This window comes from Leopardus geoffroyi, chromosome E2 (assembly GCF_018350155.1).
Source record: "Leopardus geoffroyi isolate Oge1 chromosome E2, O.geoffroyi_Oge1_pat1.0, whole genome shotgun sequence".
Taxonomy (NCBI): Eukaryota; Metazoa; Chordata; class Mammalia; order Carnivora; family Felidae; genus Leopardus; species Leopardus geoffroyi.
The window spans coordinates 17,786,254-17,810,668 of NC_059335.1; the positions used below are offsets into that span (position 1 = coordinate 17,786,254).

General features: G+C 46.8%; 1 protein-coding gene across 6 annotated transcripts; it reads left to right on the plus strand.

Annotated features, from left to right (window-relative positions):
* Positions 1-931: 931 nt before the first annotated feature.
* On the plus strand, positions 932-19,606 carry NPHS1 (NPHS1 adhesion molecule, nephrin). 6 transcript variants are annotated; one of them, XM_045440917.1, is made up of 30 exons: positions 932-1,158; positions 1,268-1,483; positions 1,567-1,689; positions 1,906-2,034; positions 2,560-2,641; positions 3,019-3,122; positions 3,307-3,434; positions 3,518-3,689; positions 3,873-4,030; positions 4,289-4,433; positions 4,543-4,667; positions 5,879-6,065; positions 6,240-6,369; positions 6,542-6,714; positions 7,148-7,288; positions 7,371-7,511; positions 8,055-8,176; positions 9,160-9,331; positions 9,430-9,586; positions 9,682-9,833; positions 11,239-11,350; positions 11,434-11,615; positions 13,680-13,736; positions 15,439-15,558; positions 15,698-15,722; positions 15,829-15,904; positions 16,081-16,174; positions 16,271-16,383; positions 16,537-16,545; positions 18,639-19,606. In XM_045440917.1, exons 1-30 carry the CDS (start codon positions 1,101-1,103, stop codon positions 18,768-18,770), a joined length of 3,735 nt encoding a protein of 1,244 aa, XP_045296873.1. In that variant the 5' UTR covers positions 932-1,100; the 3' UTR covers positions 18,771-19,606. The 6 variants fall into 6 exon arrangements, with proteins under 6 accessions (XP_045296873.1, XP_045296874.1, XP_045296871.1 ...); XM_045440918.1 differs by lacking the exon at positions 16,537-16,545; XM_045440915.1 differs by lacking the exon at positions 932-1,158 and having other exon boundaries at positions 1,169-1,483.
* Positions 19,607-24,415: the final 4,809 nt, after the last annotated feature.

A 24,415-nucleotide genomic window follows, 5' to 3' on the forward strand; every position in this document is an offset into this window, starting at 1 on the left:
TTAACTTTTAAAAATGTTTTTATTTATTTTTGAGACAGAGAGAGACAGAGTATGAGCAGTAGAGGGGCGGAGAGGGAGACACAGAATCCGAAGCAGGCTCCAGGCTCCGAGCTGTCAGCACAGAGCCCGACACAGGGCTCCAACCCACAAACTGTGAGATCACGACCTGAGCCGAAGTCAGACACTTAACCGACTGAGCCACCCAGGCACCCCATGTACCTCACGTACTCTTGCGTATACCTTCACAGGTCACAATTCACTCTCACCTCCCCATGCTCACATGCATGCTCATGCACTCACACACACATGCACACACAGATATCTGCACTCCTGCGGTCTGTCAAACACACCCTTGCACGCTCTCCAGCAGAGACCCCTGATGGCAATGGGGGGAATGAGGTCTACTCAGGGAAGGAAGACACTTGCCAAGATCATGTACCAGGGGAGGAGAGAGCTGGGGAGTCCTAGATGACCCAGTTCTCCACCTGGGTCTGACCTGCTCCCCCTTATCCTTGGCCCAAGCCAGGCTCTTGGGGTCATCGGGGCTGGGGAGGCACCGAGGAATATTCCTGGCATGTGCTGACAGGGGATTTCATGCTCTGGCTGGGCTGGGAGGAGCCTGCTGGGCAGAGGCCTGGAACTGGAGGCTCTCGGGAGGGCACCTGGGGGAGGCAGCATTGTGAAGACAACAGTGGCTGGGTCTCTGTCACTGAGGGTCTCTGCCACTGATCACATCAGCCTCATCACTCTCCTGGGCTCCTGAGGCCTGCTGGACTCTGAGCAGCCGTCCTCCCTGAGGGACTGAGTGGTGAGAGGAGAGCAGGGGAGGGGGTGGCAGGAGAGAAGAGACTGAAGAGGAGGAAAAAGAGAGAGAGAGAGGGAGAGGGAGAGAGAGAGAGAGAGAGAGAGGGAGAGAGAGGGAGAGAGAGACTGACGGACTGACTCCTGGGAAGAGAGGAAACCAGAGAAAGAGAAGGAGACAAATGGACAAAGAGGGACAATAAGCAAAGCAAGAGACATAGAAGGACCCAGAGAAAGACAGAAACAGAGGCAGCAGGTAGGCAGTGGACGCCACAGGAGCCACAGGCAGAGGACCTGGGATGGCCCTGAGGACCCCTGGCAGGGTTCCCCTGCTCCTTCTGGGGCTGCTGACCACAGGTGAGTGGAATCCTGGTCTTGTGACCCAGCACCATGTGGCCCTCATTTCCCACTCATGTTCTCCAGACAGACCCCCTGCCCTCTCCTGCTGACAGCCCTGTGTCCCCAGGCCTGGCCCATTTGCCACTCCCTGCTTCCACCCCCCGAGGCTTCTGGGCTCTGCCTGAAAACTTGACGGTGGTCGAGGGGGCCACTGCTGAGCTGCGGTGTGGGGTCAGCGCCCCTGGCAGTGCGGTGCAATGGGCCAAAGATGGGCTACTCCTAGGCCCTGATCCTAGGATCCCCAGCTTTCCGAGGTACCGCCTAGAAGGGGACCCCGATAGAGGTAAGCGGTCAGGGCCTAAGACTCTAAGCCACCAGTAGGGGCTGACTGTGGCCCTGACCTGGGACTCTTGGTCTTACCTGCAGGTGAATTCCACCTGCACATTGAAGCATGTGACCTCAGTGACGATGCAGAGTATGAATGTCAGGTCGGCCGCTCAGAGACAGGCCCCGAGCTCGTGTCCCCCAGAGTGATCCTTACCATCCTGGGTATGGGTGAGAGACCCCCCCCAGGACCCTTGAGTCCAGATTTCCAGCCCTCTCCTATCCCAGGGCCCAGGGTTCCAAATCCCCAGTCCCCAGTCCCCAGTCCCCCAGTCCCCAGTCCCAGACCCAGGGCGCCGAGCTCATTTCATGAGCAATGAAAACCCAAATCCTCATATCTTTCTCAGTGGTGGCAGCTCACCTCAGACCCTTTCTCACCAGTGCCCCCCAAGGTGCTTCAGCTGACCCCTGAGGCAGGAAGCACAGTCACATGGGTAGCTGGGCAGGAGTACGTGGTCAGCTGTGTGTCTGGGGATGCAAAGCCAGCACCTGACATCACCTTCATCCAGAGTGAGTGGGTGAACTGGTGGGAACAGTGTAAAGCCTCTGGAGTGGGGAGGGGGTGTGTCCCCGCCCAGTGCCCTCCTAGGGGTCCCAGAAAATAGGACCTTCCTGAGTGATGGGGATGCAGGAGGGGGCTTGGAGAGATGTTGAGGTCAGCGTGAGACCCTGTGAATAGGAGGGAACATCCAGGGAAAGGTACCAGAGTGATTGCAGGACTGCAGGTCTGGAACTCAGGGAAGAGCCCGAGGCTCCAGACAGAGATATGCGTGTCATCGTTGGTGCAGAAGCAAGAAGCTGGGTGATGGGGGTGAGTGATACAACCCAGCAAGGTGGTGAGGACAGGGGTGAGGCCCAGGACTTGGCCCCAGGGACTCCGGGAGGGCTGAACTTGCGGAGGAACAGAGCTGGTGCTTTTCCTCTGGAACTAGGAGGGAGGGGGCAATATGTGCGCCCTAGGATTTCCAGGCCATTCTCTTCAGGATCTACCTTGGGGGGAACCTGGCACCCTTCTAGCCCTCTCGTTACCCCAAGGTGGACAAACAATTTCTGACATCTCTGCTAATGTGAATGTGGGGTCCCAGGAGAAACTCTTCACCACAGAGGCCACAGCCAGGTATGAAAATTGGGATGCCTTCCCTCAGCCTGGCCCCCAAATTTTCCCATGAAAACCCCATATCCCAGGGATTTATGCACAGAGACTAGAGTCAGGTGTGAACATCTGGGACCTAATTCTTTACTCTGACACTTCAAAACATCTTCATGGGAATGAATGCAAATTCCAGAGCATCAAGTACAAGGGCTTTGGTGTGGGCTCCGGGATCCCAGGTTTCACTGCTGACCCCCCAGATGTCTTCCATAGAACTCTAGATCCTAGAGGAAACCAGCAGAGAAACTTAGACCAGACGTGGGAAACTGGGATCCCCACCTCTTCACCCTGACTCCCCAAATTTCAGATGACTCTGACTCCAGAACCCCAACTTCCCACCCCAGGGTGACACCTCAGAGCTCAGATAATGGGAAGCTGCTGGTCTGTGAGGGGTCCAGCCCAGCATTGGACACCCCTATCCGGGTCTCAGTCACCATGAATGTTCTGTGTAAGTAGGGAACTGAGTCAGCTATGGACATTAGGGGTGGGAAGCAGGAATTGGGGGTCCTGGGGAGTTCAGGGATTATGGAAGGTTCAGACTCTCAAGGAGAAACATGGGGGTTCAAGAGGCAGGTTGTGGGTCCTGGAAAGAATGGATGAGCTCCACAGGCCCAATGAGTGCTGCTTCCCAGTCCCCCCAGGACCTCCTGTCATTGAATGGCCAGGCCTGGACGAGGGGCACGTGCGGGCAGGACAGAGCTTGGAGCTGCTGTGTGTGTCCCGAGGGGGAAATCCGCCAGCCACACTGCAGTGGCTGAAGGTGAGGGCAGAGGCAGGCATGGGGGTGGGAGGGTAGGGGGAGGAGCTGGCCCTGAGCTGGCCCAGGTCTGTCTCTGTCTCCAGAATGGCCAGCCCATGTCCACAGCGTGGGGCACAGAGCATGCTGAGGCAGTGGCCCGAAGCATGCTAGTGATGATTGTGCGACCAGAAGACCACGGGGCGAGGCTCAGCTGTGAGGCCCACAACAGCGTATCGACGGGAATCCAGGAACGTGGGGTCACCCTGCAGGTCACCTGTGAGTCCTGATGCCAGCTGCCCGTCTGTCAGTCTGTGCCCCAGAGAACCATCTGTTTGTGCTCCCAAATCATACCTGACTGATGCCAAAGACCTTGTCATCTGTCCCCAGCCCCTTATCTGGGCCGGCCTGTGAGGCATCCAGCCTAGTTTAGTGTCTCTCCTCTGTCCATCGTCTCTGCAGTCCCCCCCAGTGCCATTACCATCCTGGGATCTGCGTCCCAGTCTGAGAACAAGAACGTTACACTCTCCTGCATCACCAAGTCCAGTCGTCCACGGGTCCTGTTGCGATGGTGGCTGGGTTGGCGGCAGCTGCTGCCCACAGAAGACATGGTCATGGATGTGAGGCGGTGGCCAGGCTCCCGGGTCTGAGGGAGGAGGGAGCTGAGGGCATGACTCCTGGATCTGGGCGAGGATGGGTCTGGCAGCCTGGATGCCTTGGTCCTTGGGGAGTATGCACTGGGGTCCTGGCCTCCTGGGTCTCAGAGGAGAGGGTGGAGATGCTTTATGTGTCCCTGCTAGGGTCCCAGTTGAGCCCAGCCCTCAGTACCATGGATGGGAGTGATCTCGTTCCTAAGTCTGAAGCTCTCTCCCTGCCAGGGCCTGCATGGTGGCCACATCTCCATGTCCAACTTGACGTTCTTGGTGCGACGGGAGGACAATGGTCTGACCCTCACGTGTGAAGCCTTTAGTGAGGCCTTCACCAAGGAGACCTTCAAGAAGTCACTTATCCTGAATGTGAAATGTGAGCCCCCACCTTTGCCCAGAGGCGCCCCACCCCTTGGAGACCCCTCCCCACCCCCCGTCAGGCCCAGCCCAGAGAGAAAGGCCATTCTTCCTGGCTCTCCCCACAGATCCTGCCCAGAAGTTGTGGATAGAGGGCCCCCCAGAGGGACAGCGCCTCCGGGCTGGGACTCGGGTGAGGCTGGTGTGTTTGGCCATTGGAGGCAACCCAGACCCATCTCTCACCTGGTTCAAGGTTGGTGCCAAGCAAGGGGTGTGGGGTGGCCAGAAAAGTGGGGGAAAGATGAAGCCCTTTCTTTCCTCCAGAGTCTTGGGAAATCTTGGGAAAACTTGAATTTCTTGAAAAATACTGGAGAGTTTGAGTTTTGGTAGGGAACTGGGAAAGACACAAATGCCATTAGAATTAAATGGAATCCTAGGAAAACTCTTGGAATTCTGGGAAAACAGTGAGAATTCTGGGGAAAAAGAAGGCATTCTAGATCAGGATAGGGAATTCTAGAGAAAAGGCAATTAATTTCATCAAAAGTAAAGAAAATTCTCATGAAATTTTGGGGATTCAGATGCAATGGCAGGAATTTTAGAGAAAGACTAAGAATTTCAGGAACAAAGACAATGATAGGGTAAAGGCTGGAAATTTTGGGGAGAGACTAGTTATTCCACAGAACATTTGTAAATATATTCATATTAATTAATTCGTGGGACTTGGGGGTAAGAAAGTGAAATTCCATTAAAATTAAGAGAAATTCTGACAGAATTCTGAGAAAATCCTGGGAAATTAGGGGGCTAGTGGAAATTTTGGGGGAAAGACTAGGGATTATAGGAATGAAATGTCATTGGAGAGAATTCTGGGAAAATGCCAAGAATTTGGGCATTACACAGGTAAAAGACTATTTTAGGGTAATAAGAGAATATTGGGAAAGGATTCAGAAACCTGTGGAAAGACTATGGAATTAAGAGAACAATCAAAGGAAATCTTTGGGGAAAGTGGGAATGTAAAGAAAAAGAACTAAAGATAGGAAAAAATGAAGAAATTCTGGGAAAGGCTTGGGGATTCCATGGGAGTTTCCAGGCAGGTGGTTGCTAAGCGTAGCTGGAGTGGTTGTTGAGGAGTGGGGCTGAGGGTCGGCAGGGGGCGCTAACAACTGCTGGCCTCCAGAGAGCAGAGCAGGCGGGGCGGGGCGGGGCATGGGGGCGTGGGCCTGGAAGCCAGATCCCACCGCAAAACCGCGGAGCTCTGGGGGCCCAGGGTAAGTGGGAGAGACTCCAGGTGGGAGGTGCTCAGTTCCAATCCCCATTCCTCTACCCTAGCTGGGTGCCAGCGGAAGGGGGCGCCTTTTCTTCATCACAGGAAGGCTTTATCTGGACTGGGGGCAGCCAACCCGATGAGGCTCTTTCTGGGGGAAATGGCAGGCCTACGCGGTCCCCTCCGTCAGTCTTTGCCCTCAGGACTCCCGTGCGGTGACCGAACCGCGGCCGCCCCAGGAGCCGCGGCGGGTGCAGCTGGGAAGTCTGGAGAAGTCGGGGAGCACCTTCTCCCGCGAGCTTGTACTGATCACGGGTCCGTCGGACAACCAGGCCAAGTTCACGTGCAAGGCGGGTCAGCTCAGCGCATCCACGCAGCTTGTGGTGCAGTGTGAGGGCGCGCACGGCCGTGGCCTGGGGGAGGGCTTGGTCGCGGCGGGGAACTAAGCCAGAGCCCGGCTGGGGGACAGTGGATGCCAAGAGCCAGGACTTGTGCAGCTGGGCCTGGAGTCTAGGTGAGGCGGAAGCAGGCTCTGAGCCTCGCTTTTCCGACTCATTCTTGAAGTTCCCCCAACAAACGTGACGATCCTGGCCAATGCGTCGGCGCTGCGCCCAGGGGATGCCTTAAACTTGACTTGCGTCAGCGTTAGCAGTAACCCTCCTGTCAATTTGTCATGGGACAAGGAGGGGGAGAGGTGAGAGTGCGAACGGCCCCACCACTCTCTGGTTCTGGTCATGCCTCTTTACCACCGTCTGAGCTCCCCTCCCCACCCCTGGTGTCCTGCCCTGTACCTAGTATGCCTCTGGCTCTGGTTCCATCCCTGAGCTGGCTCTGGCCTGACTCCGCCACCCCTGCCTGGTCCACAGGCTGGAAAGTGTGGCCATACCACCCCGTACTGCCCCATTCAAAGGATCTGCAGCAGCCAGGAGTGTCCTTCTGAGAATGTCATCCCGTGACCACGGCCACCGAGTGACCTGCCGAGCCCACAGCACTGAGCTGCGGGAAACCATGAGCGCCTTCTACCGCCTCAATGTGCTGTGTATGTGGAACCCTCTGGATTCCCTCCTGATCCTCTACTACTTCGGTCTTCACCTTGACACTGTCCTTTATCTCCAATCTAAAGCTTGAAACTTTCCGGACCTTTATCCTGACCCCCGACTCTACACCAACTCCAACCCTGCCCAACCTCCATTTTGCCTTTGCCCTCTATCCTGACCCCTGACAGTGACCTCCATCCCGAACCCTCTCTCCATCTTCTAACCTGACTCTGGCCTTTATCCTTTTCCTACACTGGATTCTAACCTCTATCCTGAACCTAACCTCTGAGCTCAGCTCTGAACTTGTTACCTTGTCCACAACCTTAAATCTAGTTATGACCTAACTTTAACCCTTATACCGGTACCTGATCTCAAGTCCATCTCGGACCCCAGCCTTAACAACAATCTTGACTCGTGGTGGTGCTCCTTCCACAGACCCTCCAGAGTTCCTGGGGGAGCAGGTGCTTGTGGTGACCGCGGTGGAGCAGGGTGAGGCACTGCTGCCTGTGTCTGTGTCTGCCAACCCTGCCCCGGAGGCCTTCAACTGGACCTTCCGGGGCTACCGCCTCAGCCCAGGTGCGCGGAGTGGGCATAGAGAAGGGTGTAGGTTTCCTGGACATAGAGAAGGGTGCAGGCCCCTCACCCTGACCTCCCCCAGCTGGTGGCCCTCGGCATCGCATCCTGTCCGGTGGAGCTCTGCAGCTATGGAACGTGACCCGTGCTGACGATGGCCTTTATCAGCTGCATTGCCAGAACTCAGAGGGCACCGCCGAAGCGCTAGTGCGGCTGGATGTACACTGTGAGCCCCTTTCATCATCCTAGGAAACTAGAGTGTTCTGGGGGGCCTGCCCTCCATGGTAACCACACCAACTCAGGGAACCTTGCCCACTGTGGAGTCTCCTTATTGTGGAAGCTCCACACACCCAGAGATATTCACCCATCCTGAAAGCTTCCCACTCCGGGAGCCTCTACTGTGATGGAGTCACTCCCACTTTGGGAACCCTGTCCACTAGTGAGACCCTATGTGGAATTTGCTCAGACAGGGGGCCCACCTACATAGGAATTACTCTCATCAGGAAGCCAAGCCCGCTGTGGAAGCTCCACTTCCACACAATCCTGGAAGTCCACCAGACCTACTCTTGTCACTACAGAGACACAGTAGAAGGTGGGGAATGTCTCACTAACACTGAGAACTTTACTCCAAGTGCTCTTCATAAAGGGCCGTCTGTATTACACCTGTAACTTTCCTGAACACCTCTAAGACACCTCTTCTACTTGGGACCTTCTCTCACCATCAATTGTGTAGGCCCAAGTGCCTTCCCCAAATCCTTGCCTCCCCCAGATGCCCCCACTATACGAGTTCTCCAGGACCCTACTGAGGTGAATATTGGGGGTTCTGTGGATATAGTCTGCACCGTTGATGCCAATCCCATCCTTCCAGGGATGTTCAACTGGGAGAGGCTGGTAAGGATCCAACCTTTGGTAAATGGAAGTGGGGTCTGGGGATGTGGTTTCTTAACTGTGAATTCCTTGGGAGGAGGGATCACATCTACATGATCCTGTATAATTACATATTTATTGGGACATACTCCAGTGAACTGGAGAACTGGCAGGTGAATGGCAGATGGATGGGTGCATTTGTGGATAGATAACCAAATGAGTGGGTGGGCAGGTAGATGGATATATGGATCAACAGGTAGGTGGATGGATGGATGAATGAATGAATGAATGGACAAATGGACAAGTGAATGAATAGACTGATGATGAATAGATAAGTAGGTAAATGACTGAATGAGAGAAATAAATGGATTAGATTAGAGAGTAAATGGATGGATAAATACACCATCAATAGAAAGATGTCTGTGAAAAGATTATGGATGGATGCATGGATGGATGGGTGCAGAGGTCAGTGGAGAGATGAAGAGATAGATAAATAGGTATCTGGATGGGCTGATGAACAATTGCATGTATTTATGGGTATGTGCGCATATGAACAAATAGATGAGGTGGATGGGTGGACAGATGGAAGGGTGGGCAGATGGATAGATAGAAGGAAGATAAATAGCTGGGTGAATGAATGGGCAAATGAATGAATGGATAAGAGAGGTAGATGGATGGACAGATAAATGAATAAATTGATAAATAGGTGTGTGGTCAAATAGACAGGTGGATGGGTAGATAAATGGTTTCAAGCATGAATGGTTGGATAAATGGATGGGTGAATAGATGTCTGGATTGGTGGATGAATGGATGGACCCATGCACTAATGATTGGATAAATGGATAGATAGATGGATGACTGGGGGAATGGATAGGGAATTTTTTCTTTGCTAGATCTGTGGAGGATGATTGTGCCTAGGAGAATAAAGATACAGGAGGGACCCAGTTTGGGGGATAACAGAGCTGGGGTCAGACTTGGGGGCCATCTCCTGTATCTTGTGCCTCAAGGGAGAAGAGGAAGAGGACCACAGCCTGGATGACATGGAGAAGATGTCAAAGGGATCCACAGGGCGTCTTCGAATTCACCATGCCAAACTGGACCAGGCTGGTGCTTACCAGTGCATCGTGGACAATGGAGTAGCACCTCCAGCCCGAGGGCTGGTCCGACTTGTTGTCAGATGTGAGTGACACCCAAAATCCTGACTTCAAGGCCTGCCACTAAGCCCACATTTCTCATGTCCTTCCACATACCTTATGTTGACCAACAACGCCTCCTAGTTGCCCCCCAGGTGGAGCACCCCACTCCCCTAACTAAGGTGGCGGCAGCTGGAGATAGCACCAGTTCTGCCACCCTCCACTGTCGTGCCCGAGGTGTCCCTAACATCATCTTCACTTGGACCAAAAATGGAGTCGCTCTGGATCTCCAGGATCCCAGGTGAGTCAAGACCTAGCCATGTAGCACCCTAGTCCCAACTTTGGTCCCCCAACCCTAGTTACCTTCCCTGAGTCCCTGCCACACCTCTTCTCCAGATACACAGAGCACACATACCACCAGGGTATGGTCCACAGCAGTCTCCTGACTATTGCCAATGTGTCTGCGGCCCAGGATTATGCCCTGTTCACATGCACAGCCACCAACCCCCTTGGCTCAGACCGCACCAACATTCAACTCGTCAGCATCAGTATGGTGGGAGTGGGGTGTGAGGGTGTTGGGAGGGTGCTCCCTGGGTCAATCCCCAAGTCTCTGGTTGGCCCAGAATGGCAGTGTTCCCCAAACCTGAGAGGTGTTTATGAGGGAGGATGGAGTTTCTGCCTGCCCTGAAAATCCTAATAGATTCTGGATCTTTAGGAAAACTCATAGCAAAGAAAAAAAAGGCAGTGGGAGGGTGAGGGATAATTTATTGGCCCAAGTAACCGAAAAGTAGATCATTAGGAGTTGCTAGATCTAGGTTCACTGCCATCCAGAACTCTCTGTCTCTCAGGTCTGCTTTTCTGTGTTGGCTTTATTCTAAGGCTCCTCATGGAGGGATGTTAGACTTCCCAGGGGACATAGAATTTTTTCTTTTCCTAACAGTGGTATGAAAGTACTAGAGTTAAGACTCATTGGCTCTACTCAGCTCCCATCCCACCCCTGAACAAACCCTGTGGTCAGGGAAGGCGACATTCTGGTTTGTTTGGCCTGGACACAAATCTATCCTACAAGGGAGTGGAGTCACTTCCATCAGAAGCATGTGGCCTAAGAATGTGGGCTAGTTGTTTTCCAAAGGATACTCAGGATTTTGTAACCAGAAGAAATGAGGAATGGATGTGAAATAGGCACCAAAAAATCCACACAAGGAACGTATGTCATGTACAGCCAACACTCATTACTTGTCAAGTCTGTATTTGTAAATTTGCCTACTTGCTAAAGTTTATTTGTAACCTCAAAATCAACACTCATGCTGCTTTCTTGGTCACTCGGGGACATGTCCAGAGCAGGCAAAAAAATTGAGTTGCCCAGTGAGGACATTCTCAGCTGAGGTAGAATAAGGTGACACTCTGCCTTCTTGTTCCAGCTTTCATCCTATAACGAAGTGTCTTCTTTGTGGCCCTATCTGGTGCCACATTTTTTTTGCACTTTTGTGCTTTTTGTTAGTGATCTTGCTATTTAAAATGGCCTCGAGGCACAGTCCTGAATTGCTATCTACTGTTCCTAAACATATGGAGAAAACACTTCTCTTGGATAGGCTTCCTTCAAACATCAATTATGACATTGTTGGCCGTGAGTTCAATGTTAATGAGTCGATCAATAAGATATATTAAATAAGGTGTCTTTAGACAGAAGCACACACAAAACAAGATCATGTATTGACTGATTGATGAAAATGTGACTGCAGGCTCACAGGAGTCTGACTCTGCATTTCTCCCAGAAGCAATGATTTATTTGATATTCTGTAATTCAGTGGTCATAGCAACTTTATAGAACATAACCACTACTAATAACAAGAATCAACTGTATATTTAAAATCATTCTTAGAAAAATCTGGAAGGAATTTTGCAGAACCCTTTTGTATCCTCTGACTATTTCCCTCATCCTTTTCCTCAAAGGCCGCCCAGATCCCCCAACAGGATTAAAGGTCATGAGCATGACCCCATACTCAGTGGGGTTGGAATGGAAGCCTGGCTTTGATGGGGGTTTGCCACAGAGGTTCCAAATCAGGTGGGTTCCTGTCAAGGCAGGAAGGGATGGCAGCCAGCAGGGCTGGGGCACCTCCCTCAATGACTGCCCTTCCTCTCATGCAGGTATGAGGCTCTGGAGACTCCAGGGTTCCTCTACATGGATGTCCTACCACCTCAGGCCACCACCTTCACACTGACTGGGCTGCAGCCCTCTACACGATACAGGGTCTGGCTGCTGGCCAGCAATGCCCTGGGGGACAGCGGACTAATGGACAAGGGGTCCCAGATCTCTGTCACCACCCCAGGTGGGAAAGGACAGTCTTGAGCAGGTTTTAGACCTCCTCAGGGGACTTGTAGGATGGTATAGTGAAGTAGATACTATTATTCCCTTTTTATAGATGAAGAAACTGAGGACTAGAGAGGTTAAGCAAACTGTTGAAGCTCACACAGCTAGAAGGAGGTAGAGATGAGATTGGAACTCAGGAAGATGAACTCCAGGAAGTGGTTTTTAGCCACTAAACTATACTGTCTGAATGTGATTAATGACACAAGGGAAATTAGAAGAAAGTTTGAATTGAATAAAAATGAAAACATGGAAATTGTGGGCTGCAGCTAAAGCAGTGCTTAGCAGGAAATTTGTAACATTGAGTGCTCATTTAGATTTTTAAAAAGGCTTCAAATTGATGCTTAGTTTCTATCTTAAGAAATTAGAAAAAGAAGGGCAAATTAAACCTAAAGGAAACAGGAAGAAAATAATAAAGGTAAGAGCAAAAATCGATGGACTAGAAAACAGAAAAACAATAGAAAAAAATCAATGAAGCCAAAAGCTGCTGCTTTGAAAAGATCAATAACCTTTATAAAGCTAATCAAGGCAGGGGCGACTGGGTGGTTCAGTTGGTTTAAGCGTCTGACTCTTGGTTTCAGCTCAGGTCATGATCTCACTGTTCGGTTCATGAGTTCGAGCCCCATGTCAGTCTCTGTGCTGACAGTGAGCTCAGAGCCTGCTTGGGATTCTGTGTCTCCCTCTCTCTCTGCCCCTCCCCCACTCATGCTGTCTCTGTCTCTCTCAAAAATAAACTTTAAAAAAAAGAACAAAAAAAAAAAACCAACAAAAATCAAGGCAAAAAAGAGGGAAGATGCAACCTCACCATTATCAGGAATGAGAGAGGACATTACTACTAATCTACAGATATTAAGGACAAGTTAGGGAATATTATGGAGAACTTTATGTCAATAAATTCAGCAACTTTGATGAAAGGGACAAATTCTTTACTATGACTAATGAGAAGAACGTTTTGACTCTGGCAGGCACTGTAGTGTGGTGGTTAATCACACAGAGCCTGGTTCAGACAAGCCTGGATTCAGGTCTCAGCCCTGCCACTTCCTAGTTGTGAGACCTTGGGCAAATTACTTAACATTTTTGAGCCTCAGTTTCTAAAAATAAGGTATCTCAGATCTCTGTGCCTATTTCTGAAAGTAAGGTGTCTCTCAGACAGTGTGAGGATTAAATAATATGTCTAAAGTGCTTAAAACATGGACCCATACAAAGTAAATGCTATGTAAATGCCGATTCAAAGAAATGCACCCCCCTCCCGCCCCCGCTCAACTTCTGTTTACACTGCCCCATGAAAACTCACTCTTTCTGTCTTTTCCTTCCTGACAGAGCAGTCTTTTTCCTCATGGAAGTAAGGAGTTCTTCCCATTCCTCCTCTTTCTTTCCCCCAGTGGAGTCTTCTCTTTAGGTACTAAAGCATAAAGTACCACATTCACTTCACTTGCTCTACACCTGATACCTCTATGAAGACATTCTGAGAGGGGCACCTGGGTGGCTCAGTCAGTTGAGTGTCCAACTCTTGATTTCGGCTCAGGTCATGATCCCAGGGTTCTGGGATTGAGCCTTGAGTCTCCTCCACACTGAACATGAAGCCTGCTTGAGATTCTCTCTCTGCCTCTCTGTCTCTGTCTCTCTCTCTTCCTCTGTCCCTCTCCCTGACTTGTGTTCTCTCTCTAAAATAAAATAAAATAAAATAAAATAAAATAAAATATGAAAAAAGACATTCCAAGAGCCCAGCATTGTTTTTGATTAACTCCCCAAAACTGATAATTCAGGTTAAAAGGACATCCCATAGCATAAAGCACTCATCAATAATAATAATAATTATTAGTAGTAGTAGTATTAGAGTGGCTATTAATAGTATTGCCATTACTATCAGGATTTGCAGATGTCTTTGAAATATTCCTAAAGAAGACAAAAATCAGTTCCTCAAAATGGGTTGAAAAGCTTAATAGGAAACTAAGAAATACTTAAGGCTTATCCCAGATTCTTGTTGTTAATTCACAATCTCTATATCCACGCCCCCCCCCCCCAGGTCTAGACCAGCCTTCTGGAGAACCTGACTATCAACTGCCCACAGAGAAGCCTACAAGTAAGTTTTCAATCAGCTGAGTATCCCTCCCTCCCCTGAGAATAGAACCTTCTGGTTTCCAGCTCCACCTGCTCTGTTTTGTGGCCACAGCCCCTTAAGACTTAGCTCTGTCCCTCACCCACATCCTCAGCTCTTTCTCTTGCCTGGATGTGATACATTTTCTCTCTGCCTAATTCAATTTAATTCTGAAAGAATTAGCTGGTTCTCTGCCCTGTGCAGAGCCTGTATCAGTTAGCGTTTGAGGCAAAATAAAGCACTTCAAACACGGGTACTTAGAGCTACAACCATTGTTTTTCTTGATTCTATGAGTGACCCAATACTTCTGTTCTGGGCCACAGGCAGCTGGAGGCTCAGCTGGGACTAGTCGATCTAGAATGGCCTCCTCCTCACACATCTGACAATCTGGCTGTTGGTTGGGACAATGGAAGTAACTGGGCCACATGTCTCTTCTCGGCTTGTTCACATGGAGGTGGTCACAGGAGTCTCAAGAACAGCAGGACAGGACAAGCACTTTCAAGCTTCTGATTCTGTCATATTTGCTATTGCCTCATGGGCTGAAGCAAGTGACGTGGCTCAACTCAGAGTCAGTGTGGAAGGGGACTACTCAAGAGTGTGGTTATAGGGACAGAATTATGACCATTTTGCAAACAGTCCCCCTTCAAAGTCTGAGAAGAAGGTTGCAAGTGACATAAATTCACCTGTGTGGGCAATAAAAAGAAATGCTTGGCTTGTGAAATTGAAAACTCCAATACGTGCTCACAACATTCACCAAGGATCTATTTCTCATCCCCTCTCAACTTTGCCTTTGTCTTTTATAGCTTCCTTCTCAGGTTCTTTCATCAAGAGAGCAAAGAATTAACACCCCCCCCCCCCCCATACACACACATACTTCTAGCTCTGTTCTCCTTCTTAGCAGCCAGCAGAGGAGTGTTCTAATTATTCTGGCAAAAATCCACCTTGGGTAAAATGCTGGATTGGTCTGAACTGATCACTGTGGAAAGAGGGATGGGTGCTCCTATCGGCCAGAGTGGGCCATTGTGTCTTCCATGGAAGTCTGCAGAAACATACAGCCTGAGAGTGAGGGATGGTTATTTCCTTGAAGGAAATTAGTGCTGTCAGCAGAAGATGGGGAGATGGATGCTGAGCAGACGTCTACTTAGAGGGATTTAGTCTTGCCCTTAGGGATATAGCAGGGATTCCGATATTATCTGGAATGGAAGCTTGTGCAAAGAGGAAGTCATTTGAGAAGAAAATCAGTTGAGAAGAAAAGCCATTTAAGGACAGACATTTGACTATTCCAAATAGTCACACTTACAGGTGTGGCTTTGCCTCAGTGATTCTGGAAATAACCAGTGGTTAATTTGTGTGGCCAGAGGGTCCAACACCAGGGTCTATGGTTGGTGGGCAAGGCTTGATACCTGGGGAGAGGCCTTGAATGCCCAGCTAAGGAGCTGAAGCTCCCCCCTGAATCCACATGTGGGGCTCAGACAGAAGTAGGACCCACTGTTAGTGGCTTGACTTGAGAAAGTAGCTGCCTGCCCTGGGGTGGAAAGAAGGAATGGACATGGAAATCCCTGCCCATCTGCTTTTCCGACCTGGGAAGAGACCTTTGCTTAATCAGAAATGAGCATTGTCAGAGAATGTTGCTCCGGGCCTACAGTCAGTTGTTTTGGGTTCATTGAGGGCTACCTTCTGCCCCCAGGACCCTCAGGGCTGCCCCTGATGCCTGTGCTGTTTGCTGTTGGGGGTCTTTTGCTGCTTTCTAACATCTCCTGTGTTGGGGGATTCCTCTGGCAGCGGAGACTGAGGCGTCTTACTGAAGGTGAGGAGAGACCCTCTTCCCCTGTGGGGATGGAGGCCCAAGGGTGACATGAAGCCCTGAGCTTCATATTGAAAGTCTCTCAGGGCCTGGCTGGCCAGAGGAGGGGTGTCTCTGATCCCTTTTTCCCTGCTTCCCTCAGGCATCTCAGAAAAGACAGAGGCAGGGTAAGTGGGAATATTTTTCTGTAAGAAAGATTCTGAGGGAGGAGTTTTGGGGATGAGAGGTGTCAGAATCAACACCCAACTGCCCTCCATACCTCTATCCTGGAAGGTCGGAGGAAGACAGAGTCAGGAATGAATATGAGGACAGCCAGTGGACTGGAGGCCAGGACACTCAAAGCTCCATGGTGAGTGGGGGTGCTTCCAAATGCCCTGCTAATAGTGAACTGGCAGACTAAAAGCCTGTCATTAGCTTTGGGTTTATCATTGTCCTTTCTTGGAGCTATGGAATCAGAGGATAGAAAACATTTTATCTGTTGTTTTTGTTTTTTTTTTTCGGGGCATGGGTGGGCATTATTGACAGGTTAGCACAACAGATGTAGAACCATATTACCACTCCATGAAGGACTTCAGCCCCCAGCTACCACCAACACTGGAGGAGGTGTCTTATCCCCGAGGTGAGTCATGACCACATCAGAACTCCCCCTGCTCATAGATACCCTTGACATCTGGATGGGTGCCCTGATCATCCCTTCCTTTCACTCCAACTCCAGGTCTCACACATCTTGAGGAGGATATGGCTTTTCCTGGACACCTGTATGATGAAGTGGAAAGACTGAATGCCCCATCTGGGGCCTGGGGACCCCTGTATGATGAAGTACCAATGGTGAGGAGATTTGTATCAGCATAAGTCTTTTCTGGCTCATGCCAGAAACCCACCTCCTACTGCTTATATTGGTGAGGGTAAGCTAGACACCATAGCAAAAAGTCCTGGCTACAATCCAGTGGTCTAAAGATTGCCTATTTCTTTCTCACATAGCAATCAGAGGTGAGTGACCTTGTTGCACATGGTTATTCCAGACTTCAAGTTCTTTCCATTGTGTTCCTCTGCTATCTGTGAGTACATTGTTCAAATTTGCATGGATAGGCCAGTCTACTGGGGGTTTCAACTGGTGGGATAGGGAAAAATAGAGTGTGGTGGAGGCACAACCCTGCCTTATGGCCCAGGCCCAGAAATGGTACACTCTATTCATTCCCCAGTGAGAACACAGTCACATGGCCACACCTAACTGTAAAGGAGACTGAGAAATACAGTCCAGTTTGGAGATATATGCCTCACTATAGTTCTATTATTGTGGAAGAAGGAATCTATGCATTCTGTTGGATAATTAGCCTTCTCCAATACACTGGTTAAGTAGAGAGACATAGAGAAATATTTTTTTTGGCCCATTCAATTGAAAAGTCAAAGGAAACCCAGAGTTTCCTCCCTAGAAATGTCCCTAGAAAATTCAGGTTTGTATCCTATTAGATTGGAAATCCTCAGAAAAAGAGAATGTCTTTTTTCCAATAGCCCTAAAGCCCCAGTGCTGACACTTTATTAGTCTAGCTTTGGTCACATACTTATTGCTGAAACACTGAGGCAGGGGAAGGACTATGCTAAGACAGGTCTGGATCGGTGTCCAGCCATGGCATCAGGGATTAGGGGCCAGTTTCACTCAATCCACCAGCCCGAGTGGGAGAGGAACAGAGAGCCCAGAGGGAAGTGAAGATGGTGACTGGGCAGGCAAGAACAACAGACACTTTTGACCATCAACTACCCCCACCTACTGCCCCACAGTAAGGGAGATGGGTCAGAACCCTTGCCTTTCTGTGTGGCCTTGGCTAATGCTCTGGCACCTCTGGGCCAAGGATTTCCCTCTGTAACTTTGTCCCAGAGAGGGCACTGTTCTCACCAGCGTGGAAATAGCAGGCCATTAAAATGCTGTCCGTGGTGCTGAACCATATGTGCCCTCTAAAGCACAGATGCAGTCTGCACTCTTTCTGTAAGGGTCCAGATAATAAATATTTTGGGCTTTGCAGGACATGCTGTCCTTTTCAAAACCATTCATCCCTGCAGCTGTACTATAAAAGCACCCATAGGCAATATATAAATGAGCAAATGTGGCTAAGTTCCAATAAAACTTCCTTTTTGGACACTGAAATTTGAATTTCATATAATTTTAATATGTTATAAATATTCTTATTTTGATATTTTCCCATCAATTAAAATATGTAAAATCATTCTTAGCCCCTCAGCAGTACAAAAACAGGCAGCAGACCATATTTGTCCCATGGACAAATCTGCTCTAAAGTTTGCCAAGCTAAAACAACCATTTTCTCCCAATTCTAGGGCAAAGCACATGTACAGTAAGGATCCTTCTACATGGTCTTCTATTTTGATGAAAATTTGGAAATTTATAGGACTAACAGAATCACAACTCACATTCTACAATTCCTGATATCATGATTTTTTGTTTCTATTTTATTTTTTAAAAGATTTTATTTTTCTTTATTTCTTTCATTTTTTTATTTTTGAGAGAGAGAGAGCATGCATGTGTGTACACATATGAGTTGTGGAAGGGCAGAGAGACAGAGAGGGAGAGAGAAATCCTAAGCAGACTCTGCACTCTCAGCACGGAGCCCGACATGGGGCCTGATCTCAGGAACCCGTGAGATCATGACCTGAGCCAAAACCAAGAGTCAGATGCTTAACCAACGGAGCCACCCAGGCACCCCTTAAAGATCTTATTTTTAAGTTATCTCTATACCCAAAGTGGGGCTTGAACTCACAACCCCAGAGATCAACAGTCACATGCTCTACTGACTGAACCAGCCAGGCACCCCTCCTGCATTTTTTAAAGTTTCATATTTCTGACATTTACATTATTTTTCTGACAAAAATCATGAGATATCTTGGACTTGAGGTTCATGGAGGCTCATTATAATCACTCTCTTCTTTGTATATGTTGGATTCCCTCCCATAATTAGAAACTAAAACATTTTTTTCTGGGAATTTGAGTAGGAGTGTGTATCCCTTCTAGAGCTGCAATGGTGACCCACAGGGCATCTCTCTATGGTTCTAACTCCAACTTTGTTTGTCAGGGCCTCTGTGATCCCTGCTGGCCTGAGGAGACATATGAAGATACAAGAGGAATCTATGATCAGGTGGCAGGAGACTTTGACCCGATGGAAATGGATTCTCTACCTTTTGAGCTGAGGGGACATCTGGTGTGAGAGCCTTCTCAACACCCTTTTCCTACACCTGCAGGACATAATATACCAATGGTCCTTTTTATTCCAATATGGGCTGAGCTTATTAAGTGAGCTCCATAAGACACAAAGGGACTGGACTATTTTGGGGAAAGGTGTGTGTAAGTGACAGGAGATGATTCAAGCTGGTGCCAAAAAGGCTTGTATAAATAAAGTTCCTCCTGGAGCCAGCTTTGGAAACTAAACTTCTCCAAAGGGGAACAGTAAATTATAAAAGACATCTCAATAATGAAAAAGCTATTCCAGGGTCTTTATACTTTTTTAAAGTAAAATTTTCAGAAGTTGGAAATGACATATTAAAAATAGTTCATTTTGAAGTCAACTACACCCGAAATAGCTAATAATAAGTGGAATTTATGAACCATTGTTATGTCCTACAATATTATTTTCCACAAGTATCTAAAACATGATGTATAGACTATGACACACAGGTAAACATAAATAGACTCTATAGAAAATAAAAAGACAATAAAAGAAGATAGACACAAAATAATATATATTATATGATTTCACTTACAGAAATTGTAAAACAGGCAAAGCTAATTTAAGGTGACAGAACAGATCAGTGCTTTCCTGGGGCCCGAGAAAGGAATTGACTGCAAAAGGGCACAGGGGAACTTCTGGGGGATGATGGAAATGTTCTATATCATTATTGTGGTGGTGGTTACATGGATATATAGATTTGTCAAAACTCATTGAACTGTACACTTATGATGGGTGCATTTTATGGTACATAAATGATACCTCAATGAAAGTGATTTGTAAAACAGTCTTCACAATAAAGCAGCCCAGCAAGAGAATTCTTATTGTTTATATTGAATAGCAGAAAAACTGAGAAGGCCGCCTATTTTCATGGAGAACTGACTATAGTTAAATATAATCTTTATTTAAGCCTCCACCCTCACTTGATTATCATATTACCAAAACTGTAGGCTCAAATGCTCATCCATATATTATATTTTATCAGTGCAGACTTTATCATAAGCTTTTATACCACAGCACTTGAATCCATAAACACCTTAGGGTCCAAATGATTCCCCTTTTAATTAAAAGATGATTCCTTTCCTAAAAGTAGAATTTTTCTTTTAAAAAAAATTTTTTTTAACGTTTATTCATTTTTGAGACAGAGAGAGACAGAGCATGAATGGGGGAAGGTCAGAGAGAGAGGGAGACACAGAATCTGAAACAGGCTCCAGGCTCTGAGCTGTCAGCACAGAGCCCGACGCGGGGCTCGAACTCACGGACTGCGAGATCATGACCTGAGCCGAAGTCGGACGCCCAACCGACTGAGCCACCCAGGCGCCCCTAGAATTTTTTCTAATTGTGTATTTTTGTTTGTCAAAGAAGAAACTTACAACCTTCTGTTTCCACACTGGCTAAGCAGGAAAAGTGAATTTATTGGCTGTTCCAGCTGACAATCCCAGGGGAGTGCTGGCTTCCAGCACTGCTGGATACAGTATTGAAACAAAGCCATGAAGGGCCTAGCTCTCTGTGCCATTTGGCTCTGCTTTTCTCTGTGTTGATTTCATCCTCCTCTTCATTTAAGAAAGAAAGATGACCACTTACAGTTCTAGGCTGGCATTCCACAAGCTCAGCAGCCACAGTGCCTCAAAGCTGATAGTTCTAGAAAGTGCTGGGGCTGTTTTTCCTCAGCCCATCTTGAGTTTTAATCCCTGAACCAATCATGGTGGCCAGGTTAGAGAATATGCTGATAATCCTGGTCCTGGGTTGCTGAGCACCACTTGAACCACTTGGGTAACTCTCTCCAAAGCAACTCCATGCTGTGGTTGGGTCTCTTCATGCACTTCCAGTTTCTTCTTTGTCATTGCCTGAATCAATGTAGCAAGTACCTATTGCTTCTGTCTGTCCAGAATCTAGTCCCTTTTATTTATATAAATAACTATGAATAAGACAAGTTCTTGATTACAGCCAGCTCTTGGATCCGGCTGTGCCTGAAGTTAAAGCCGCTTCTGGACTGTAAATTCCCCTCTCCACTTAGGCCAATCTGAATGATGACTCTAGTTAGTTGCAGCATAAATGACCCTCTTTTTTTTTTTTTTTCTTCAATCAATGACCCTCTTTCTTAAGCCAGTTTGAATGGGCTTAATGGATACAAAATGGATCATTTTCAAGGAGCAGAGGCTCACTCAACCTCAAGCAGAGCTAAAAAAAAAAAAAAAAGCATTTGTTTTATTAGTTACTAAGGGAAGAATAGTAATTCCATAGTTGATAGATGCCACCTTATTCAAATGATCAAAGTTAACATTACCAGTCATGGGATAAAATGGCATCATGGGCCCCCTGGTATGAAATACTGAGGATCTGACAGTATGTCAATGATATTCCTGACTAAAATACATAATCTGAATCTAATAATGAGAAATGCAGATAGGAATTAAAGGATATTCTAGAAATGAACTGGCCTGTAATCTTCATCTATGTCAAAGTCATGTAACACAAAGGAAGATTGAAAAAAAAGAACATGAAGGAATTGTTTCAGATTAAAGGAGACTAAAGAGACATCAGACCTGAGGGCAACACATAATTTTCAAAAAGGATATTATGGGGCCAACTGGCAAAAATGAATAAGGATTGTAGATTAGATAATAATATTATATCAGTGTTAATTCTATTATGCTATTGTTGTGTAAGAGAATGCCTTAGTCTTAGGAAATGTAAACTTATGCATTTAGGGTGAAAGGGCATTGTCTCTTCAGTTTACTCTCAAACAGCTGAGGGGGAAAAAGTGTCTATACACAGAGATAGAAAAGAATAAAACAAGTGTGGTAAAATGTTGACTGTTGGAGAGTGTGAGTGAAGTGTATTGGGATTCTTGGTACTATTCTTAGAAATTTTCCATATATCTGAAATTATGCTAAAAATTGAAAAATATATTGTAAAGGTGCAAGACAATGTCACAGAAGCAAAAAAAACCAGGAAGTGCATCTGGGTCTCATGAGTTGTATAAATCTATCTGGTTCTTTTATTTTATTTTATTTTATTTTAATTTTTTTTTCAACGTTTATTTATTTTTGGGACAGAGAGAGACAGAGCATGAACGGGGGAGGGGCAGAGAGAGAGGGAGACACAGAATCGGTAACAGGCTCCAGGCTCTGAGCCATCAGCCCAGAGCCCGACGCGGGGCTTGAACTCACGGACCGCGAGATCGTGACCTGGCTGAAGTCAGACGCTTAACCGACTGCGCCACCCAGGCGCCCCTATCCGGTTCTTTTAATCTTTCATTGGTCCATTCATCTTTTGTCTGCATCCCTCCATTCTCTCCTTGTAGATATTTAGCTTCCCTCCTTGTCTGTAATGATTGTATTTTGAGACATTGGCTGCCCCAGCTCTAAAGCACCATGAAGCCTAACACCACACAAATGCTTGACTCTGAAATGTAGTACCCTTATTCCAAATCTCAGAGAAGCCAAATCCTATTGGCCCAAGTTGGGTTAAGAAAAATAAATCATAGGGGGAATAAATAATACCTAGAACTGGATGAAATCTGTTGAGTACATCAAAATCTGTTGAGTACATCAAAAGAAGTTCTTTGAAGGAAATTTATACCCTTCAATACTTACACTAGAAAGGAAGAAAGCTCCAGAGTCATGAACTAAGTGACTATCTTAAGAAACTAGAAAATGACATTTCACCAAAGAAGACATACAGATGGCCAACAGACACATGAAAAAATGGCCAACGTCACTCATTATCTGGGAAATGTAAATCAAAACTACAATGAGATATCACCTCATACCTGTCAGAATGGCTAAAATAAAAAACACAAGAAACAATAAGTGTTGGTGAGGATGTGGAGAAAAGGAACCTTCTTGCACTGTTGGTGGAATGCATACTGGTGCAGCCACTGTGGAAAACAGTATGGATGTTCCTTAAAAATTTTAAATAGAAATATCTTACAATCCAGTAATTTTACTGCTGGGTATTTACCCCTTAAATGCAAAAACACTACTTCAAAGGGATATATGCACCCTATGTTTATTGCAGCATTATTTAGAATAGCTAAATTATGGAAGCAGTCCAAAGTCTATCAATAGATGAATCGATAAAGAAGATGTGGTATAGGGGTGCCTGAGTGGCTCAGTTGGTTGGATATCTGATTTTGGCTCAAGACATCTCACAGTTCATGGGTTCAAGCCCCACATCTGGCTCTATGCTGATAGCTCAGTGCCTGGAGCCTGCTTCAGATTCTGTGTCTCCCTTTCTCTCTGCCCCTCCCCTGCTTGTGGCCTCTCTCTCACTCTCTCTCTCAAAAATAAATAAACATTTAAAAAAAGATGTGGTATATATACACAACGGAATATTATCCAGACATAAAAAATAATGAAATCTTGCTTTTTGCAACAACACAGATGGAGCTAGAGAGTATATTATTAAACGAAATAAGTCAGAGAAAGACAAATATCATATGATTTCACTTATATGTGGAATTTAGGAAACAAAACAAATGAGCAAAAGAAAAAAGAGAGACAAACTAAGATTCTTAACTATAGAGAACAAATCAATGGTTACCAAAGGGGAGGTGTGAGGATATGGGTGAAAAATACATGAAGAGGATTAAAGAGTACACTTGTCATGATGACCACTGAGTAATGCATAGAATTATTAAATCGCTATATCATACTCCTGAAACTAATATAACATTGTATATATATATATATATATATATATATATTTTTTTTTTTTTTAAAGTTTATTTATTTTGAGAGAGAGAGACCATGCGCAAGTGAGGGAGGGGAAGAGAGAGCGAGAGAGAAAATCCTAAGCAGGCTCCTCACTGTCAGTGTGGAACCCAACATGGGGCTTGAACCCACAAACCCTGAGATCATGACCTGAGCTGAAATCAAGAGTCAGATGCTTAACCGACTAAGCTACACAGGCGCCCCAACATTGTATGTTAACTATACTGGAATTAAAATTAAAAACTCACTAAAATTTAATATAATAATAATAATAATGAAATGTTGGAAGCTGTTTAAAAAGAAAAAAAAACTAGAAAATTAACCATATAATAAACCCAAAGAAAATAGAAAATTTCTCTACTTTTAAGAAAATTAAAATAAAGTTAATGAAAAATGTAGAATAGAGATTCTTTTTTAAAAAGCCAACACGATGTTCTTTGAAACTAACAAAATATGCAAATCTTATTACAAAGAAGTCATCGAAGTTATGAATGAAAAGAACTGTGAAAAACAAGAAGTAAAAATAAAGTAAGAGCTTTCAGTCCTAAAGGTGCTTTGTGAGGCTAAAGCAAGCCTGGAAACTGTAAGAATGTGTACGTGTTTGGGGGGGATATGGAGAGCCATGACAGCCCTGGGGGTTAGGGGTCAGAGCCTAAGCAGACTGGGAGGGGTATGCACAGGAGGGTTGCCCAGAGTGGGCTGTTAGAGCCCTAGCATAGTGGAAAGGGCTGGTACGGAGGACAAGGGTAGCAGCAACAATGGGACATCAGTGAAATACAGAGGGATTGATCAAAGGAATAAATATATTAATGACAGCTAGATTTGTCACCATCAGAGAAGGGGCTTCACGTGGACAAGAACGCATCATAAGCTGAAGATAATGGTTAATCCATTCGGTGTCCCTGGGGT